At 46.7% G+C, this 21531-nt stretch overlaps 1 protein-coding gene across 8 annotated transcripts in view; it reads left to right on the top strand.

The window, feature by feature from the left end:
• STXBP5L (syntaxin binding protein 5L) overlaps nucleotides 1-21531 on the top strand; it is a 1956595-nt gene that overhangs the window by 1305425 nt on the left and 629639 nt on the right. For all 8 annotated transcript variants that reach the window (XM_085621040.1, XM_085621038.1, XM_085621036.1 and 5 more), the window contains exon 15: nucleotides 8818-9035. In XM_085621040.1, coding sequence (XP_085477166.1) covers nucleotides 8818-9035 — 218 coding nt within the window. The remainder of the gene's footprint in view (nucleotides 1-8817; nucleotides 9036-21531) is intronic.

Below are 21531 nucleotides of genomic sequence, written 5' to 3'. Positions count from 1 at the left end.
AAAAGAAAAAAGGGGTCGAAAAAGGTCAAAGTCCAGGTCTTCGATATCGCACGACTCCATGAGGAAGCATAAGAAGAAGAGGAGACATGCTTCTCGACGTCAGTCGTCGAAGCCGGTGGAGTCGAGGTCCCCTTGTCCTGCTCCTCAGCGTCGAGAGAAGGACTTTGTGTCCCCTTCTCCTTTTGAGTCTCCTCAGGTAACTCCTGCTCAATCTCCTTCTATAAGGGGACCCCAGAGCGGGCTACAACTCCGAGATCCTCACCGACGAATCCGGCTGATGATGAGGTTCCTTCGGCTCCGGCTGTTCCTCCTGTGACTCCAGCGGCGCCGACTCCAGCGATACATGGATCGGATCCGGAACCGGGTTCTTACCCTCAGTTTCTGATGCCAAGTTCTGATCCGCCGCATTTCCTTAATGCCATGTTCACCAGAGCATTGTACCCCTCTGGAGCACCTTCGGGTCCCATGGGTCCCTTGGCATATACTCTGGGTGTGCCTCATCAGCATCCACAGGCCTCCTTTATGACGTTCATGCCAGCGACGTCGTCCTGGTCTTTTCCGGCTCTGAGGAAGTCGACGCCGTATGGTCAGTCCCCGGCTCCATCCCGTGAAGCCCCTTCGATCTGTGCCGGCTATGGATCCACCTTCGACGCCGCTCCCGGACCCGTCGACGCCGCATGTGGTGCCGCCGACGCCGCAACCGAAGATGCGTTCAAGGAGAGAGGCGCAGAGGTTAGTGGAAGAGGAGCAGTACCAGGCTGAAGAGAGGGAGGAAAGAGAGGTGTATGATACAGAGCATGTGTTTGAGGACATGTGTGAGGCAAGTGGCCTTGACACCTCCCCTGAGTGGGGCTTTGTTTCTCAAAAGGCTTCCCCCTCTAAGGATGTTGCTCCATACCATACAGTTATTAGGAAGGCTGCGGAACTTTTGGACTCACAGCTTCCTGTAGCGGAGTATAAGCCTAATCTTCTCACTGAAGTTCTTCACTCTCCACCTTCGGTTGTTGAGCCGCTTTTACCATTTAATGATGCTCTGACTCAGCCAATTCTTGAGGTGTGACACTATCCTCTTTCAGCTCCTGCAGTTTCAAGAACAGTCTCAAGAAGGTATAGACCTGCTCCTGGGGATTCGGTTTTTCTTTCCTCTCACCCTCTCCCTGAAAGTCTGGTGGTGCAGGCTTCTTGCTCGAAGCAGTCATCAGGGGTGTTTTCGCAGGCTCCTGCAGATAGAGATTCTAAGACGTTGGAGCAATCTGCGAAGAAAGTCTTTTCTTTCGGCCAGTATGGCACTAAAATTTACCAACGCCACTTGTCTCTTGGGCAGGTACATTCATGCTTTAATGGTGTCTGCGAAACAGATTCTCCCTAAGTTGTCTGAGGAGGACAAGGGTAATCTAAATGAGGTGTTGGTGGATGCTCAAGCGGCTGCTCACCAGGTTTTCCAGTCTGGTCTGGATACAGCAGACTCTGCTGCTAGAATTATGGGCTTGTCTATTGCGACAAGGAGGCATGTATGGTTAAAATCTTCTGGATTCTCTCCTGATGTCCAGGCTGCTCTTATTGAGTTACCATTTGATGGTTCCAAGCTTTTTGGTGAAAAGGCAGACTCTGCCCTGCAGAGATTTAAGGACAGTAAGGCAACGGCAAGTACTTTGGGTCTGCAGACTCATTCAAGAGGCTATGGATATAAAAGATACCGTGGCTTTGGGAGATCTTCCTTTCGTGGGTTCAGACAGCCTCAGAAGCAGCAGAAACAGCAGCAGAACCCCTTGTATAAGAGCTACAGGGGTAAAGGCAGAGGTTGCCTTTGTGGAGCCGGATGTCATCCCTCTTCCTCCTCCTCCTCTACCTCCCCAGCCCCTCCTGGTAATGCAGGAAAGCAGCCCTAGATCTGCCATCCTGGATCATGTGGGTCCTGTAGGAGGTCGGCTTACCCATTTTCTACAGGATTGGAAGTTAATCACTTCAGATCTTTGCGTTTCAGATCTTGTAGAAAATGGGTACGCGCTTCCCTTCAGGGAATTCCCTCCTTCTTACCCTCCTTGCCAGGGGTTTTGCACGGAGGACCATTTGCTCCTCCTTCAGAAGGAGGTTCTTACCCTGTTACAAAAGGGTGCGATAGAGGTGGTTCCTGAGCAGGAAAGGGGTCAGGGGTGCTACTCCCGGTATTGATCCCCAAGAAGGATGGCAGGTTACTTCCTATCCTGGACCTCAGAATCTTGAATCTGTTTCTCAAGCAGGAGAGATTCAAGATGCTCATCCTAGCGCAGGTTCTTCAGGTGCTGCAACAGGAGGACTGGATGGTGTCCATCGATTTGCAGGATGCGTATTTCCATATCCCAATCCTGAAGTCGCACAGGAAGTAGCTCCATCGCAACACTACCAGTTTACGGTCCTTCCGTTTGGTCTTACTACCGCACCTCGAGTCTTCACCAAGGTGATGGAAGTGGTGGCTGCCAATCTCAGGAGGTCGGGGATTCCTGCTTTCCCCTACCTGGACGACTGGCTTCTGAAGGCGGGGTCGCCAGAGATGGTGCTTCGTCATCTGCAAGTTACAACCCAGCTGTTGTACAAATTGGGTTTTTCGATAAAATGTACCCAAGTCTCATCTGGTGCCCTCTCAGCGCAACCTGTTCATAGGGGCAGTATTGGATACCACTGTGTGTCGAGCATTCCCTCCTCCGCAAAGGAGTCTCGACATTCAGGAAATGATTCCCCTGTTTTTCAAGGGAGTGGTTGTTCCAGTTCTGAAGGTCCTTCGCCTGCTAGGTCTGTTTGCTTCCTGCATTCTGTTGGTTAACCATGCACGCTGGCACATGAGGGCACTCCAGTGGTGCCTACGCAGGCAGTGGTATCAACACAACGGAGATCTCAGGGAGTCAGTCAGGATCTCCAGAGAAACTGCAGAGGATCTGTCTTGGTGGAGCGTGGAGGGCAATCTGAATCAAGGAAAACCCTTTCATCTTCCTCCGTCGGTGACCACAGTAATAACGGATGCCTCTACCCTAGGGTGGGGTGCCCATCTGGGGGATCTGGAGATCAAGGGCCTTTGGTCTCCAGAGGAAAGATTGTCTCATATCAATCTTCTGGAAATGCGGTCTGTACGTTTGCCGCTCAAGGCCTTTCTCCCTTCCATTCGCGGTCAGTCGGTTCAAGTCCTGACGGACAGCACTGCAGCGATGTGGTATGTCAACAAGCAGGGAGGAGTAGGGTCGCACCGTCTCTGCAGAGAGGCCTTGCGGCTCTGGTCCTGGGCTCAGGACCATCGGATTTGCTTAATGGCAAATCATCTGGCCGGGGTGTTGAACGTGCGTGCCGACAGTCTCAGTGGGCATTTCTCCGTAGACCACAAAGGAAGGCTCCATCCAGAGGTAGTTCGACACATCTTCTGGACATGGCGGACTTCTCGGGTGGACCTGTTTGCCACTTTCGAGAAAGCACACTGCCCGTCATTCTGCAGTCTCCAGTTTCCGACGCAGGGAGCATTGGGGGACACGTTTCAGTTGAGTTGGAGCTCACAACTCCTTTACGCATTTCCTCTCATACCCTTGATTCCTCGGGTTCTGAGGAAGATTCGCCAAGACCGGGCCCAAGTTATATTGATCGCCAAGAAGGGTGTGGTACATGGACCTTCTTCACCTCTCGTCGCACCCTCTGCTCCGTCTCCCTCTCAGGGCAGACATCCTCTCTCAGATGGAGGGGCAGGTTCTACACCCCCACCTCCAGAGCCTGCACCTACATGCCTGGAGATTGAATGGGACAACCTGAATTCTTTTTCTCTCTCTCCTGACGTGGTGGATGTTATTTTATCGGCCAGGCGACACTCCACCAAATCTATCTACTTCTACAGGTGGTCGAAATTTGTAAGATGGTGTGGAGAGAAATCTATTGATCCTCTGAAGACGCATCTTTCTGATGTTCTTTGTTTTTCACTTCATTTGGCTCTGCAGGATTGTTCTGTAGCCACTGTTAAAGGATATTTGTCGGCTTTGTTGGCATTTCTCTGTTTGCCCGATCAGCCTTCTCTTGTTAAGTCTCCAATAGTCTTAAGGTTCATTAAGGGGCTTACTAACATGTTTCCGCCCGCTCCTTTTATTATGCCTCAGTGGGATTTAAATCTGGTGTTGACTTTTTTTAATGGGTTCTACTTTTGCACATATGCATAGTTGTCCTTTAAGACTACTGACATTTAAAACAGTCTTTCTAGTGGCTATCACTTCCGCTAGGAGGGTGAGTGAGCTCTAGGCTTTGAGTTCAAAGCCTCTTTTTCTGACCATACATGCGGAAAGGATGGTACTCAGGACCAGGGCTGCTTTTCTGCCTAAGGTGGTAACTCCCTTCCATCTAGGACAGTCCATTTTCCTACTTTCTTGCCTCCCCCTCACCCTTCCAAGGAGGAGGAGAGACTTCATCGTTTGGATCCAAAGAGGGCGATTAGCTTCTATTTGGATAGAACAAAAGACTTCCGGCAAGATGATCAGCTCTTTGTTGGATATGCTGGTCGTATGAAGGGCAAGGCAGTGCACAAGCGCACTTTATCCAGGTGGATCATCTTGTGCATCAAGATTTGCAACTCCCTGGCCGGTAAGGAGCCTCCTGTAGGCATTAGAGCTCATTCCACCAGGGCTATGTTGTCTACTTCTGCCTTGTCCAGGGGTGTTCCTGTGTTGGACATCTGTAAAGCCGCAACTTGGGCCTCCGGCCACACTTTCGCGAAGCATTACTGCTTGGATTCGGAAGTGAGGAGGGATGGTCATTTTGCGCGCTCTGTTTTGCAAGATTTTTTGGTATAGAAGGGTGGACACCTTCCTCCGGGAATGGGACTGCTGTGGGATTCTATTCATAAGGTGAGGAATCCACAGGCAGATGTATCCGTCAGAAGAACAAGTTACTTACCTTCGGTAACGCTTTTTCTGGTGGATACAGTATCTGCCTGTGGATTCCTCACTAACCCACCCACCTCCCCGCTGTCCACCCTTTTATACCTTAAAAGTTGAGGTATTGGTTATTTGATGTTTTTGTGTACTCAAGATTTATTACCTCTAGTTGTCCATGATTGACTTATTTGAAATGTGAGCTTATAGGAAATGTTGGCTTTTCTTTTTCACTTTACACTGTGTGTATTTGTGTGAATACTGTGTACTATGTATGCATTGTCTCTATGGTCGGTCTGCCCGTTTTGCCTTGGTGGCACGGAAAAAATGGGTGGAACTGACGTCATCACACCGACGTGTTCTTCTTATGGCTCCGGTGACGTCATGCGGAGCCGCATGTGGAGCCATGACGCTGTGGCGACCTCGTCAGCGCGGGGAGATAGGAAAAAATTTCCGTGGAATGCTGGCGCAGGGGATATTCATAAGGTGAGGAATCCACAGGCAGATACTGTATCCACCAGAAAAAGCATTACCGATGGTAAGTAACTTGTTCGTTAGCTTCAAGCTTTACGACTGCATGAGGATGAAGGCAGGCAGTAGCGGCAGTTTGCATGTAAGTAGGGTGTTAGGTCTATGGTTGTGAAAGGCACTTGGCAGACAATGATTGACTTCTGTTGTTGATGTTCTGCACTAGAAGATGAATGTGTTTGTTGCTAGCTTCTAGCTGTATGACTGCATGAGGATGAAGGCAGGCGGTAGAAGAATCCAGCTTCAGAAAAGGTTGCAGTACAGAAATCTCTATGCTAAACATTGTTGATGACATTCAAGGTTCCCTCGACAATGGTGAAACCTGCCTTCTTCTACTCCTTGACCTCTCTGCAGCCTTTGATACTGTTAACCATTCTTCCTTACTGAATTCTCTTAAAGCTCGCTTCCGCCTTAATGGTCAGATCCTCAAATGGTTTGCTTCTTTCCTTCAACATAGAACGCAACAAATCAAAATCAAAGACTGCCTCTCCAACCCACACCTGTCTCACTGGGCGTCCCCAGGACTCTATTCTCTCCCCCTCCCTCTTTAACCTCTTTATGGAACACCTTACCCTCCTTTTGAAAAAAGCTGGAATCAACTACCACCTTTATTCCAATGATACCCAACTCTACTACAAGATTAGATCGCACTCTGACATACTTTATCTCAACAACACTCTGAGTAAGATCCAAGCCTGGTTCTTCTCTAACCATCTCAAACTGAACCCTAAAAAACTGAAACTATTCTCTTTTCTCCAAAAAACAACCGACTCCCCATCCAAAGCTGAATCACGGACCTTAATGCCCTCAATTGTCCGCTCTCCTTATCCAATTCGGCAAAATCAATTGGATTCACTCTTGATAAAAACCTTACTCTCAATGACCATATAAAAAACTCTTCACCCTCTCCCTTTTCACCCTCCGACACCTCAAGAAAATAAAACCCTTCATTCCATCAGATGACTTCAAATGGGTTGTCCAATCTCTAGTTCTCTCCAAACTCAACTGTGGCAACGCTATCCTCACTGGAACCCCTAAAGTACACTTAGCCCCCCTTAGAGCTGTGCTCCACTTGGTGGCTAGGCACATCAATGACTGTAAAAGATTTGACCACATCTATCCTACCTTCAAAGCCCTCAGCTGGCTTCCCATTGAAGGAAGATGCCTCTACAAGACTGCTTGCATTACGCACAAAGCTCTTTACCAGCAAACCCCTTCATATCTTACAAACAAACCCAACAAAGCTGGGTGCTCCCTACCAATGCTCTCCTCCTTGTCCCCCCTATGTTTAAAAAGAAATCCACCCAATCTCGCTCCTTCTCCGGGAACGCCCCAAACATCTGAAACTCACTTTCTAAGGACTTGAGCTGTAACCCTTCCTACTTCAGCTTTAAAAAAGATCTTAAATCCCACCTCCTCAACAAATACTTCGCTCCTTAAACCCTTCTCTAAACCTACTCTCTACCTCCCCTCCACTGATGATCCTTCGAGTCCCCCCTTGCTCTCCCATCTCTCCCCACATCGCACATCTACTCTCTTAACTTCGACCTGCTCCCCATTTTACTCCCTCCCCACGTTCTCTTTCCATTCCCCCGTCACTTCCTTTGATCTCTTCTCCACCGTTTCTCTCTCCTACTCCTTAAACTTGTTTTCCTCCCCTTATACTCCTAAACTGCTCATTTCACGTTACTCTGCCCAGTCTTTTAGCCCCCCCCCACTTTACTCAACTGCTTGAGCTCTACCTGCATATTTTATTACCTTTGTAAAATTGCCTCACCTTATTCCCTCCTCTCATGTAAATTGCTCTTCCCCATCCCTCTTTATTTATAATTTGAATTTCTGTTTTAATTGATTGTCCATGTCCTACCTTTTCCCCTCCTCTCAAGTAAATGTCTTTCTCCCCATCCCTGTTTTTTATTTCTAACTCAAGTGTGGTGTTGTAATTGACTGTTTATGCTTTACCCTGATCAAATGTTTTATATTTCCTGTACTTCGTTCTGCTCCTGTTAAGCGCTCTGATACCCATGGGTCTAGCCAGCGCTATATAAAACCTATTAAATAAAAAATAAAAAAATTAATAAATAAAAGAAGAAGTTTCCATGTCTGTAAGGTGTTGGGTCTGGGTGGTGGAAAGTTAAGGAGTTTCACTGACCAGTGAGACAGATGTTTAGGTTTGTATCAAATTGGGAACACATAGTACCTTATGCAGCAGAGTTGGCAGTGACAGAATCTAAGTGTCTTAATCATTCATGGGTAAGTATACATCAAAAAGGTGCACAGATATGGTGTAAAGAATAGTAAACTATACTTACCTGTCTATACTTACTTCACAATATGGTAGCAGTCCACGTTCCGGATACTATATTGCAGCAAGATGATTTGTAAAACTTGATATTGTGATAGAACACCCCTTCAAAGAGAACGTTTTCTAGACAAACCACTACAGAGAAACTTTAACACAATGTTGCTGTTAACATTCGAAGGACTACTAAAACAAACTCAATTGCAAGGGAAACATATTTTTCTCGCCCTTTCCTAAATTTACCCTAATCCAAATCCCTCACCCTACACAAAACCCTAACACTAGCTGCCAGCCTTACTCTAACCCCAACTCTGGTCCTACACCAAACACTAAACATCACCCGAACATTGATGACCTCATTAAAGGTCTGGCGGTCCACAGACTGCAAGACTCGCGAGGGGGCGGCAGTGGCAGTCTTGCAACCAACCTATTATGACCAGGGTGGTCGGGCCACTCTGGGACCACCACAACCGCCAGGTATCAAAGATCCCTGTCAGTGGCGTTGCGGTCTTGAGGCCGCAATATGCTTAGCAGGACCGCCACCCTCCCAACAAGCATATTACAAGTTTCCTCTGCACCACTGTTTCATGTCCTCTGGGCGTAGGGATGCATGTGCCTCCCTGTGTGCATACACCCCAGTATCTGCACGGCATGGACTGCAGCAGTCCATGCCGTGCAGGTACTGATTTTGACTTTACCATTGCGGTGCCTATTTCATAGGCACCAATATGGAAACGCCAAGGAACCACCCGCCAGACATGAGAAAACTCCGAATCTGGTGGGCGGTTCAATTACGAGTTTGGCGGTGCAGGGCAGTCCCGCTCCTGTACCGCCAAACTCGTAATGAGGCCCTAAGTGTTACAAACCGAACCCTTCCAATCATAACACTAAACTTGGCCCTTACTCTGCACCTTAGCCAACCCATCAGCAGCAACGTTAACTTTATTTTTTAACTAATTCCAAATATCTTATTTTTAAATGTTTGTTCATGTTACCAATGTAGGTTTATTATTCCTTGTAAGAACTTTCCTCGTTAGTGAATGTATGAAGAAATGATCCTCTTAAAGAATGGTACGACTCATGTATACTTACATAGAGTTTCTTATTTCCTAGTTACGCTGCAGATGTTGTACAAGCTCAAGACCTCGAAGGTGTTTGAAAAGCTGAAGCCGGGCGATGGAAAGCAGACTGCGGAGATTGTGGAAGAGGATCCTTTTGCGATCCAGATGATTTCCTGGTGCCCGGAGAGCAGGATATTCTGTGTTGCTGGAGTCTCAGCCTACGTCATCATCTACAGGTTCAGCCGGCAGGAAGTCACGACGGAAATAGTGGTGGGTGTTCAAACAATGTTGCATTCTCTGCCTGCTCAATGAGGGCTTACTGTGGGAGAGGAAACGAACTACAGATCTGTGTTGGTTTTAAAGCCGCCACAGAGCGGATGCTGATTCCCCACATGCCCCGAGCACCTTGGGTTGTAGCCAGACATATCTTTATCCATCGAAAGCAGCATAGGATTTTAACACCTGGAAAGAGAGCAGAGGGTGCTTAGCAGGATCATTCCACTTAAACATACCTGGCAAATTATCTGTACAGCTGTGGGTTGAAACAGATGTTACTTGATGTTCTCTAATCCCTCAGTGGTTTGAGTGATTTGCTTTAGCTCATCCTCTCCAGAGAACCTATAAATGGAAGAGCTGAAAGGGCTGTCATCTAAGCTCTTCAGAAGCTGAGGCGGGCAGAAACGTTCTCATATCCGGGTGCGCGAGTTGTTACATCAAGTCATTTTGATCCTATTGATTTACTTATGTAAAACAAGAAAATTCAATCTGCAGGCCGGTTCAGAAATGAGCAGCCATGATCTTCTTCTGGACACATGCTTTGCATATTCGAATGGGCTCATTGATGCAACAGCTGTCAGCCGCTGAGTCCCCCAGGTAAGGTAAGGCATGAAGCTACAACTTGACCACACAAAAATATCTGACCAATGGAGTCCGCTGCAGGACATAACATTTGGGTGGGCGTTGAGATGTGTTTCTTGGTTTGGCCTGCTGTGCTACTATTTGATCCTGTGCTGCTTGAAAGCACTCACAAACTGCTGGCATTCCAGTGTGGCATGAGTGGGGTCTCACATATCTCTAGAAATGCATCTGATCAAACTTAGGCAAATTAAAGACCAGGAAGTGATTCTACAATGACTATCAACAATAGTTGACTGCTATAAAAATCACATCAATATTTAATTTTAAATGAAGCCCTATCTCTCCTTTGCAGCCAAATTGTTTGTAACGGGGGCGCAACACAGGCCCCGGCATCCCTCGCAGAGCGGGAGCCCCAAGCTGCAGGGGGCCCCCTCAGCACAGTATTCTCAGGCCTGAGCGCTCCGTATTAAATCCGGAGCAGGGGCCCCTCCGCGTACACTGCCAAGAAGCCATGTGTGAAATCTAAACTCAGTCATGGCTTTTAGCCAACACCTCTTTGCATTCTGGAGTGTGTGTGTGTTTGCTTTTCATTTGCAAGTGTGGGCTTCAAAACTCATGTATGAAAAGTGGCATTGGGTAAAAAGCCCGCACTGACTGAAGGTGTTACTCAGGAAATGTACCCAGTACTTATGTAAAGCGCTTCGAGTTTGCGCCATTTAAAAAAACTGCAAAAAACATAAGGGTTAAAAAACCTATTAACATCACTTCACGTTCTCTTGTGTCTGCTTACCAATGACACAAGGCACAGAAACACACTCTTACCCTTTGCTTGTTAAAGGTAACGTACTGTTGACAATCATGCCTTTCAAATTCTTGCACGCATTCCTTGCCCCTAATTAAACAAGGAGACGCCTGACAGGGCCTTCTTGACGCTCTGCGTCTTTGAATGTACACACGGAATACGCGGGAGGAAACTAGCGTCCGGCATGAATCTCGGGCATATGCACTCATCCACCTTGAAGGAGGCACTCCGAGATTGCATCCGGAGGGAGTGTGATTGTAAGCACCGAAGACAGCTCGGCATGCTAATGCACCGAACATCAATTACAGCGGAGACAACGTGTGTCATCCAAAATTCACAGGTACAACCCCCAGGCAGAAACTTTGCATTTCTTTATCTTTTCAAGTTAATAAAGTTGTCACTCTGACACTTTATTGTGATATTGGCTGCTGAAGAAGGGGGGCGTAAAATTATGCGGCACGGTCAGACTGGAATCTGATGATACCTTTTTAGGTCGAGGACCGTCCGGTCTGCCGAAGGCAGAACCGGAAGTCGGAGATTTAATGTTTTGGAGAAGAGGGGCTTGAACCCGCCCCTCTTCTCCCCTGTTCTCCATTGGCTGGCCTCTTGAATGCTGGCCAGCCATTGGAGAAGAGGCTTTGTCACTCCGATCAGGCCCCGTCCTTTTCGGATTCGGGGGTGTGTTTTTTTCAACTTTTCTAATTATCTCCTTCAGCCAATGGCAAGAGGAGAGAAAAGCAAAACACGCCCCCGAATCCGAAACCGCCGCTGTGTTTCTCAGAGGCATTTCTGCTTCGCCTCGGAGAAAGGCGGCGGTGGAGAAAGGTGGTGGTGTTCATGGCTTAGCTTTGGATCACAGAAAGTGACCCTGGTTAATGCAGTGGTTTTCGTGCCCTTACTCTCCTGTGCCGGTGAAACATTAGCAGATGCTGCAGCAAGGACACGCTGATTCCGGCCGCGCTGCGGAGCCATAATCTTCCCCAGGTTGAGGCAGGCGCTGCGATCTAGGTGAGCCGAGAGTGTAGACGTTACGAGGGCCGTGGTCGCAATTCAAATTCCACCGCGATAGTGCCCTTAGGTTTCTCTCACATCCCTCCCAGGACCTCAGGGCAGGAGCTGCAGCCCTGGACAGAGTGAAGGAGCACCTAGGCAGCGAGGACAGTACGCCGGGCAGGACCGTAGGACAGAGAGAAGGGGGACACAAGCAGAGATCTCTCCGAGAGCAGGACTGTGAACGAAACAACTTCTGGCCGGGACAGGGTGAAGGGGCAAAGGGGCGCAAGGCAGTGCTTCCGGGCAGGAGTGCAGGGCTGAGGCTGCTGCCCCAGAAGGTGGGGCAGAGAGGGCAGTCCAGGCAGGACTGCAGGCTTGAGGCTGCTGCCCCAGATGGCCGGGCAGGGAGGGCAGTGCTCCGGGGCAGGAGTGCAGGGCTGAGGCTGCTGCCCCAGACGGCCGGGATAGGGAGGGCAGTGCTCCGGGGCAGGAGTGCAGGGCGGATGCTGTTGCCCAAGACGGCCGGGCAGTGAGACCGGGCAGTGGCTCCCACGGAGACAGAGATGGGCCGGGTGAGTCTCGGCTCCCCCGCTCGGTTCTGCACCTGGTACTCGCTTCTGCTGCTGCTCTTCGTACCTCCTGGGCACCCCGGAACCGTGACAACCCCGGGACCAGGTAAGAACCAACTGTATCCGGGGGGCACTGCTGGGCTGGGGTTGGGGTCTTCTCCGTTAGGGGTCACATACCCACCTGACACCCACAGGGGGTGGTCCTGTTACAATGAATATGAGGGATTCATTCCACACCGGATGCATTACTTTTAGTATAGCGCTGCTAAGCGCTCACTCCAAACTGAACCAGGCGCTACCGGTGTTTGAGAGAGAAGGAAAGGATTCAGGGCGGTATCGTGATATTGTCAAGGTCACACAGTGATGGCAGGTAGAGAAGCCAGGATTACAGTGCCATGTTTGCGGTTTTTTGAACACTGGTGTAGCTGTTAACCAACAAGCGCTGCGAGACCGCTCCTGCGCTAGAAGTGTGCTTTACTACACATGGCGTCTCATACATGAGTTACTAGCTACTGTTCCAAACGTGACCTCCGCGCACTGAAGTGGGCAGTGGGAAACTGCCCACATATTGACTAAAGAAGTAACCGGGCAGGACCCTGGGCAGGGCAGAGCTGCAGAAACTCTCGGGGTGTCAGGAGGGGCAGGTGACAGCCACCGCCCTTGGTACCTTCCCCTGTTGGATGCAAGTTTTTCATGTAGCGCTTTGGATTGACATTTCTTCTAGCCCTTCCTCTAAGCGCTACTGGTTGGCAGAGATGACACTTCGGCATAGAAAAATGAAACAGTTTGCCAAATTGTATTGCAATAAAACATAGCAAATAGCAACAGCCCACAGAAGTGCACATGGGTATCGAGTTCAGATGAAGGAACAAAAGAAAAAACTCATGCGCAAGTGCCTGGCGCAGCTCGCTCTTCAAATCTCATTTACCGCTGACATTTGAATCGACTGACTAAGCAACAAGCATTTACAATGCAATGGTCTCGGCATTGGTAAAGTTAGAGCTATTGGCATTGCTCATGACATTATTTTTGTTTATGTTTTTGTTTTTAAAACATTTAAAGAAACGGCATTGTTATTTACAATGTCAATAGCTTAATCACTCTCAAATGCGAGACCTATTGCATTTGCACCCACACACAGAGCCACCTACACAAACACTGATTAAGCTATTGACATTGTAAATAACAATGCCGTTTCTCTACATGTTTTAAAAACAAAAAAAACCAAAAATAATGTCATGAGCAATGCCAATAGCTCTAACTTTAACAATGCCGAGACCGTTGCATTGTAAATGCTTGTTTCTACTAGGCTTTGCATAGGTTCTGACACACCTAGCCTTTTAGTTAATAGCTTGCTGCATTTGACTTTCACTTTTTACACAGTAAATATGCCCTAAAAAATCTCACCATGCAAAGCGTTGTTGGCTACAAACTGAGCACTGTCTGAAGATGTCACGTATGACACAGGGCACTTCTAAACAATGGGGCATATTACCAAGCCCGCATCGCCACCACAAAGTCACTTTTTGTGACGTTGTGATGGCGATCGGGTCAGTGTCCTATTACCAAGGCAGCGTTAAACCACATAACGTGGCTAAAAGCTAAAATTAGCATTAAAGGGGCATGCAGTGGGTGTTGTGGTGAGCGTTCCACCACAACACCCATTCACTTCGACGCTGCCACCTATTATCAGGAGAGGCGATAATAGGTGGCAGCGCCGAACTTAAGACAGGAAAATCCTGGTCTTAAGGTGGCGAAACGAGGAGAAATGTTTCATTTCTCCTCGTTTTTTGCTTTTTTCATGTGTGCTGCCTTGTGCTGCACACATGGAAAAAGCAAAATGCCAAGGTTTGTTTATGTACAGGAAGGTGTCCCTTCCTGTACATAAACAAACCTTTCTTTAAAATGCCATTTTGTAACGTACATGTGTGCTGCATGAAGCAGCACACATGTACGTTACAAAATGGCATTTTAGGTTTGTTTATGTACAGGAAGGGACACCTTCCTGTGCATAAACAAACCTTCCTGCTCGCAGACACCCTTGCACTCTGGTGCAAGGGTGCCTGCGTTGGCGTTGTCGTGAGACTTAGCACCATTGCAGGGGGAAACGCCAGGCTGCACCATATCCTTGGAAATATGGTGCAGCCTGGCGCTTGCAAAGTGGCGATGAGAGGCGTTAAGCCAAGGAGGCTAGCGCCTCTCACCGCCACTTCCTTGATAATATCCCCCTAAATTTTTAGAGGGACCCATCGAATGAACAAATTATGAGTGTCTTGCTTATGTGGAATGCTCTGCCCCTGGGGATTGATTAAAAGAAGCTGCTGAGCTGACTGGGCAAGAACTTTCAGGCAGATGATTGCATACAGCTCTGGTCACTTATTGGGCGTGACACACTCAGGGGCAGATTTACAATTCCTGGCGCATCCCTGCAAATCAGCAGGAATGCGCCAGGAAACTTGCGACACGAATTACAATCCTTGCGCCACCACAGATGCGCCGCATCATACAAAAACCCCACACAAACATCCTCTGACAGAGGATATTTTACAAGGTGGATACAGAGGGAATAACAACAAAGGAAGAGGCCGAGGTAACAACAATACTCGCGCCTCTCCCTCTAATAAGCAGTGACTTCCCTCCACTCCCGCCAGACCATTCCACTCCGGTCTCCGGAGGGAGACTCTCACAGTTCCTACCTGTCTGGCAATCCATCACCATAGACAAGTGGGTAAGACAAATTATCCAGTATGGTTACTGCCTGGAACTGACAGCAACTCCACCCAAGCTGCGCCCAATGTCCACGGAACTTCTGACGCTCCTCAAACAGGAAGTTCTTTCACTGCTTCAGAAACACGCAATAGAACCAGTCCCCATAAAACATCAAGGAACAAGAGTTTACTCCCTATATTTCCTAATCCCCAAAAAGAACAGCACCCTTATGCCAATATTGGACCTTAGACCTCTCAATCTCTATATACAGTCAGATCATTTTCACATGATCACTCTTCAACAAGTCCTTCCTCTGCTTCAGCAAGGCGACTTCCTTGCCACACTAGATCTCAAGGACGACTACTTTCATATTCCCATACACCCTGCTCACAGAAAATACCTAAGGTTCACTCTGGACGGCCAACACTATCAGTTCACGGTCCTTCCATTTGGAGTGACAACAGCACCCAGGGTGTTCACAAAGTGCCTTGCTGTAGTAGCAGCACACTTGCGAAGAAGACAAATCCATGTATTTCCATACCTCGACGACTGGCTCATAAAAGCCAAGACATACAACCAGTGTGTTCACCACACTTATCAATCCATTCAGCTGCTACACAACTTGGGGTTCACAGTAAACTACACCAAATCACATCTTCAACCATCCTACATACATCAGTAATTTGGAGCCACAATAGACACTTCCAAAGCTCTAGCATACCCCAATCCAGCAAGGAAGACCAGTATGCAAACCCTCATCTCCAAGTTTCAGCCCCAACACTCTCTCCCAGCACGAGTGTTTATGCAACTCATAGGAATGATGGCCTCTTGCATTTTCATTGTACCTCACGCAAGACTTCAGATGGTCCCTTTAGAGGAATGCTTAGCACGTCAGTGGAACCAGGCTCAAGGTCAACTTACAGATCTGGTGTTGGTGGACAGCTGCTCACATCGCTCTGGCAGGATGGACTACTCAACAAAGACTGTTCCACATCAATTACCTACAATTACTGGCAATTTTTCTATCATTAAAGTCGTTCTAAACACATCTCCTCAACAAAGCTGTCCTAGTTCGCACAGACAATATGACAGCAATGTATTACATACAGAAACAAGGAGGAACACACTCTCTGCAGCTGTCTCATCTAGCGCAAAGTATATGGAGCTGGGCCATTCCACAAAACATATATCTTCTATCAGAACATCTTCCAGGGGTGAACAATCAGATGGCGGATCTGTTAAGTCGTCAGACTCAACAGATACAAAAATATGAACTTCATCCGCAAGTTCTTCAACCCTTCTTTCAGATGTGGGGCCAACCACACATAGATCTATTCACCACTCATGCAAACGCAAAATGCCCAACCTCCGCCGCCAGGTTCCCACACCCGTTGTCCAAGGGCAATGCGATATGGATGAACTGGTCAGGCAGATTTGCGTACGCTTTTCTGCCACTCCCGCTAATTCCACTAGTAGTACGCAAGCTCAAACAACAGTCTCTCAAAATGATCCTAGTTGCTCCAAAATGGGCACGGCAACCATGGTTCACAACACTACTCAAACTCTCAGTAGTTCCACACCAAAAATGACGTCTCTCCCCAAAGCTGCTAATGCCGAACCATGGAGAGATAAGGCACCCAGAATCAGCACCACTGAATCTAGTGATCTGGCTCGTGAAATCCTAGAGTTCGGTTACCACAACCTCCCACTGGACTGTATGAACATTATTAAAGAAGCCAGACGCCCCACTACGAGAGCTTGCTATGCAGCTAAATGGAAGAGATTTGTCATTTACTGCAATAATAACAAAATTGACCCATTGAATGGTTCAATCCAAAACATTATCTGCTATTTGCTACACCTACAAAGATGCAATTTGGCATACTCGTTGATAAGATTACATCTAGCTGCCCTTGCCGCCTACCTACAAAACAGACAACATTTGTCATTGTTTAGAGTGCCTGCTATCAAATCCTTTATGGAAGGCCTTAAAAGGATAATTCCACCCAGACTGCCACCCTCTCCAGTGTGGAACTTAAACATTGTTCTTACTAGACTAATGGGTCCCCCATTTGAGCCTTTTCAAAAATGCGAATTACAATTTCTTACATGGAAAGTAGCCTTCCTTATCGTAATCACCTCTCTCAGGAGAGTAAGTGAGATCCAGGCTTTAACCATACAAGAACCATTCTTACAAATACATCGTAACAAGGTGGTTCTTAGGACAAACCCAAAATTCCTTCCCAAGGTAATCTCTGCTTTCCACCTTAATCAATCAGTAGAGTTGCCAGTATTTTTCCAAAATCCTGATTCTGTAGTGGAAAGGGCTCTTCACACGCTCGACGTCAAAAGAGCTTTACTTTACTACATAGACAGGACTAAAAACTTTAGGAAAACAAAGCAAGTGTTTGTAGCTTTCTCTCCACCTCTTAAAGGCATCCCAATTTCCAAAGCCGGAATTGCCAGGTGGATAGTAAAATGTATTCAAATATGCTATCAGAAAGCAAAACGTACATTAACAGTTCCCCCTAGAGTCGATCAACATGCAAACTAGGGGCTTCCATGGCATTCTTAGGGAACATTCCCCTGGAAGACATTTGTCTTCTCCTTTGGGCAGTGTTTGGAATGGTTTAAAGATTTCTCAATTAACTACTACTGGGATTGCCTCTTTGGAAATGCCATTTTTTAGCATGGTTGTTTGAGGAGCATTGTGTAAGAATGCAGCCAGAGTCCCATTCATAGAATAGTTCCAAGTTCACTCGCATGTTCCGCTAAACACTGTCCGTGCAGGTAAAGAAAGGTTGTCAAGAGGGGCGTACATCATTTTCTGGTTTAAAACGTCTGAGTTATTGTATGGGGTCAGGTGGGATTTCCTGTGGTGGTAAGGTAGTGTTTCATGTCTGCAGCATGGGTTATGTCAGTCCATTTGTGGAGAAGAATAGAACAGAAGGGCAGCACCAGTCACCTTGGTAATGATGTCAAACATCAGAAAAGTCTGTTGTTGCAAACTAGTTTGTGTGGCAGTTCTAGCGATGGGGACATTTATCATAGATTGTGGGCCATGAAGCATGTTGCTGTGGGGGTGATCTTTATTTTGGTCTTTGGAAGTATCCCGTAAAATGTACATGTCCCTGACTTTAGGGGTGAATGGCCCATGTCTATTGGCTGTGTTGTTACATTCTTGATGAGTCTCTGAGTGAGTGCACAGATTATGTAGAAGGTATATATTTTGTAAATCATTCTTCAGCCATGGGAGCTGAGAGGTCACTGTTGTCCCATGCGTTAATGACATTTGGGGCCAGATTTATCAAAATTTCATGCGACGCAGCAAGACAACTGGCTGTGCTATGTGGAAGGAAAGGGCAAGAATGCGCCATATCCAGCAATATATGACACATTCCTGCTCTGTACTTGCGCTGGCGCACAATTTGTTGCCTAGCGCTAACATAGGCACCCTTCTGCCAAGGTGCAAGGATGCCTGCGTTGCAAGCAAGAATGTTTTTGTACAGGAAGAGACACCTTTCTGCACAAAAACACTTGTTAGAGGCTCTTTTCTCTCTCTAAGTATGCAGCTCCCCTGGAAAGACATAGCATTTCGACACATTCCAAGGTTTGCTAGCCTTGTTGAATCTGGGAATGCCCCAGAATTCATGGGAACACCCAGGTTTCACACATGGAACGCCTTCCCAGGGCAGGGTAACACAAGGCAGCGACTTGCACTGCCTTGATGTACTGCAGGTTCCCCAAGCCACACAGGTCTACCCTGCTTTTCCTGGATGTTTTGATGAGTGTGATTTTGCCATTCTCTGTTGTTCCTTGTAGTTCCTTTTCTAGCTTGTGTTTTCCATTCATAGGTGAAGTTGGGTTAGGTTGAAGAACATCTGGTTTCTATTACAGTCTTTTCAAACTTGAACCATAATTTGTGGCATGTTCAGTGCTGGATGGGACCGTGATGGAAGCTGAACTACCTTAGCCTCGCACTGCACCTTGACAAGCAGGTTTCTTGTAGCCTAGTCCCGAGGGGTCAATGTGCAATGCATCAACACTTTTGTGTATGTTGTGTTCCTTACTTTAGTACCTTATCCACATTTTATATTGTTCAGCACTTCTTTGGTAGTTTGAGGTGTTGTACGTAGTTCAGTGTCTTGCCTCTGGTCTGGCTTGTTGGGTTCTGTAAGGTTTCTGAGGGCGGTGTTGGCTAGGTGCTAGTTGAACAGGATGCAGTCGGTATCCGTGAACTGTTCTGGGGCCTCAGCTTATTTCTTAAATGTTCGTATCATGATGAAAATGACTGTAAACGAGGAGCTGTGAAATCAGCAACTGCATCCATCCTCAGTTATTGTTGAGGTATAAATCCAGGAAATGGCTGGGGGGTCCTCGGCATCTACCTGTGACTCATTGGGGTCCCTAGAGGTCAAAATCCTAAGAACCACTTGAGTACAGGACACATTTATGGTTGCAGTAACTCAGTTGCAACTTACAATGCTTTTCTTGGATGAGGAGGCTCTTGCCACGTGGAGACAGGATGATGGACTTGACAATATTTAACAATAACAAAAAAAGAAATATTTAAGAATTTGAGCATTGACGCAAAGGGCTAATGGGTGTTTCATGCAGGCCCTCTGAATGTTTATATACTCCACAGAAAATACATTTCTAGTGAAGATAGGCACCAGGAGGATCATCTTCTGTTATACCGCTTTTCCTCCCTCCATTCTTAAAATTTTAGATCTCTCCTCAGTGTTCCTTTCACATTTATGTGGCTGAAAGGCCTTCAACTTCTATCCAAGAGATTAGTTCAAAGAAGACTAGATTCTTTCTCCACTAATGTCCTAAGGTCATGGATTATTTGTATAGTTTTGAGAAGGTCATAGTTTTTTCCTTCTGGCCTCGATATCCTTCTCTTTCAGATGCATTCTTTGCTTAGCATTTTTATGCAAGACTGGCAGTAACATGTTTTCCAAGAGAGCTTATGTTGCTACGCTCTTAGTATACTTATTTCCTTCTGTCACATTAACAGCTATTGCAGAGTACTTCAACACCAAATAATTTCCACTTGTTCGCATATAAGCTGGAAATTAAAAATTACCGAACAACAAAAACCATCTTGATTAAATGCTTAAATATTTCCAAGTGATAATAGTGACTTAATTACATGTTGATTGTTAGAATGGCTAAAATGCATGAATATACCCAATTCTGCAATTTACATATTCGATATTAACAATATCCATATAATTTCCATGAAGATGGGGAAGAGAAATACAGAAAAATATGATATGAATGAGTGTCCCAGTTTTGTTCCCTCAAAAAGAGTAATGCCACTCTTCAGAGCTCAAATGGCAAATCATACTGGTCACCAACAAACTCATATATGGGTACCATGCCACTGACTCCAAGTGCAAACACTTGGAGAAACAAAATATTCCCTTCAGATGATATTGCCACTTGTGCTCCTCAAAGTATTCGTGTCCGTTTCCATTTATTGATTTGTAAACTAAGCAAAGACATTTAAAAGAAGGTTTTTTGGTATTGTAAATATACAAATTGCAGGAGTAAATTGAGACTTAATTTGACAGCCATATTCTGACTCCTCTGCCATTTTACAATCCCTCCAAAGACTGTTTAATCCAGTGTGTGTGGAGATGTACTGTAAAGCGGAATGGTACTGTAAACGGTACTGGGGCATTGATGATGCGAATGGAATGGGGGTTAGCAGTGTTCTGAGGAAAAGCTATCTCTGTGGCTTATGCTGGAGGCTACTGTCATGTGAAGAAGCCCTGGGAATAAAGAGAGCTGAAGACGGTAATATTGTGTACGTTGTTACCACAGATTTTGGCGACGAGCATCTCTACCATGGGGCAGAGGCTTATGAGTTACCTCCGCCCCTGGAAAAGCGCTGTTATAGGGAGTTGGACAGTGCCATGAAAGGACTATCTTGCCCACCCATACAACTGTGAGTTGTATTTTCATATTTGTTGGATGTGTGCCTGCTTAAGGGGTACGAAGTTGGGCATGAGACGTTGGCACAAAGTTAATATCCAATGTATTTCTGGATGTCTGCGAGGGATGGCGGTGTGTTCTTCTGGAGGAGCGGAATTTCAGTTTGATTAAAGCAGTGAAACTAGGGTAAAGACATGCTGTGCTGTGTGACGATCTTTCTACGAGTTCATTGACGGTGAGCTGTTTGCTGTGCTGTGTGTTTTTTGCATTTTTGCGATATACTAAGTTTTTTTGGGGGACAGTTTGGATCGCGAGCGTTCTCCCCGAGGACCTCGAGCGCATCTCGCATCTTGCACGGGATCGACGGGTTGAACTTAATATGAACCCTTAGCATTTGCATGCGATGAACACGAGCGCGTGCCCAGCTAGCATGCCAAAACTGACACGCCGAATGTAGAAATTAGATTCACCGTCTCCCAGATGCGGCTATCCTGCACGAATAATGTGGGAAAAGGAGAACACTGCACGTGTAACGGGACAACATAAATAGTGCAGACTTCACTTTTAAAGAAATACTCACATTGCCACAGCTTCCCTTAGTAGTGTCGCAGGAAGAACATAGCAAATAGGTACAACAAAAGGACCTTGTCTGAAGCTCAGAAAGACCACCGGATTTGATTTGGTTTCTTTTCAAATTATGTCCTTGGGCTTGCTTTGACTGGTACAACATAATTCTTTCATCAACTGGATAACCTCAACAATGTTGCTGTCCCAATTTTTTCATGAAATCTGCTACATCTCTGGGGATTATCGGTCTCCTTAACCAACTACTATCAAGGATAGTCCTTCAACGATTGCTTCGCTTTCCATGATGCCGCCACATAACCATCAA

Source organism: Triturus cristatus, chromosome 8 (genome assembly GCF_964204655.1).
Source record: "Triturus cristatus chromosome 8, aTriCri1.1, whole genome shotgun sequence".
Classification (NCBI taxonomy): Eukaryota; Metazoa; Chordata; class Amphibia; order Caudata; family Salamandridae; genus Triturus; species Triturus cristatus.
Note: the sequence above shows the minus strand (reverse complement) of the source record. Positions and strands in the feature narration are given on the sequence as shown.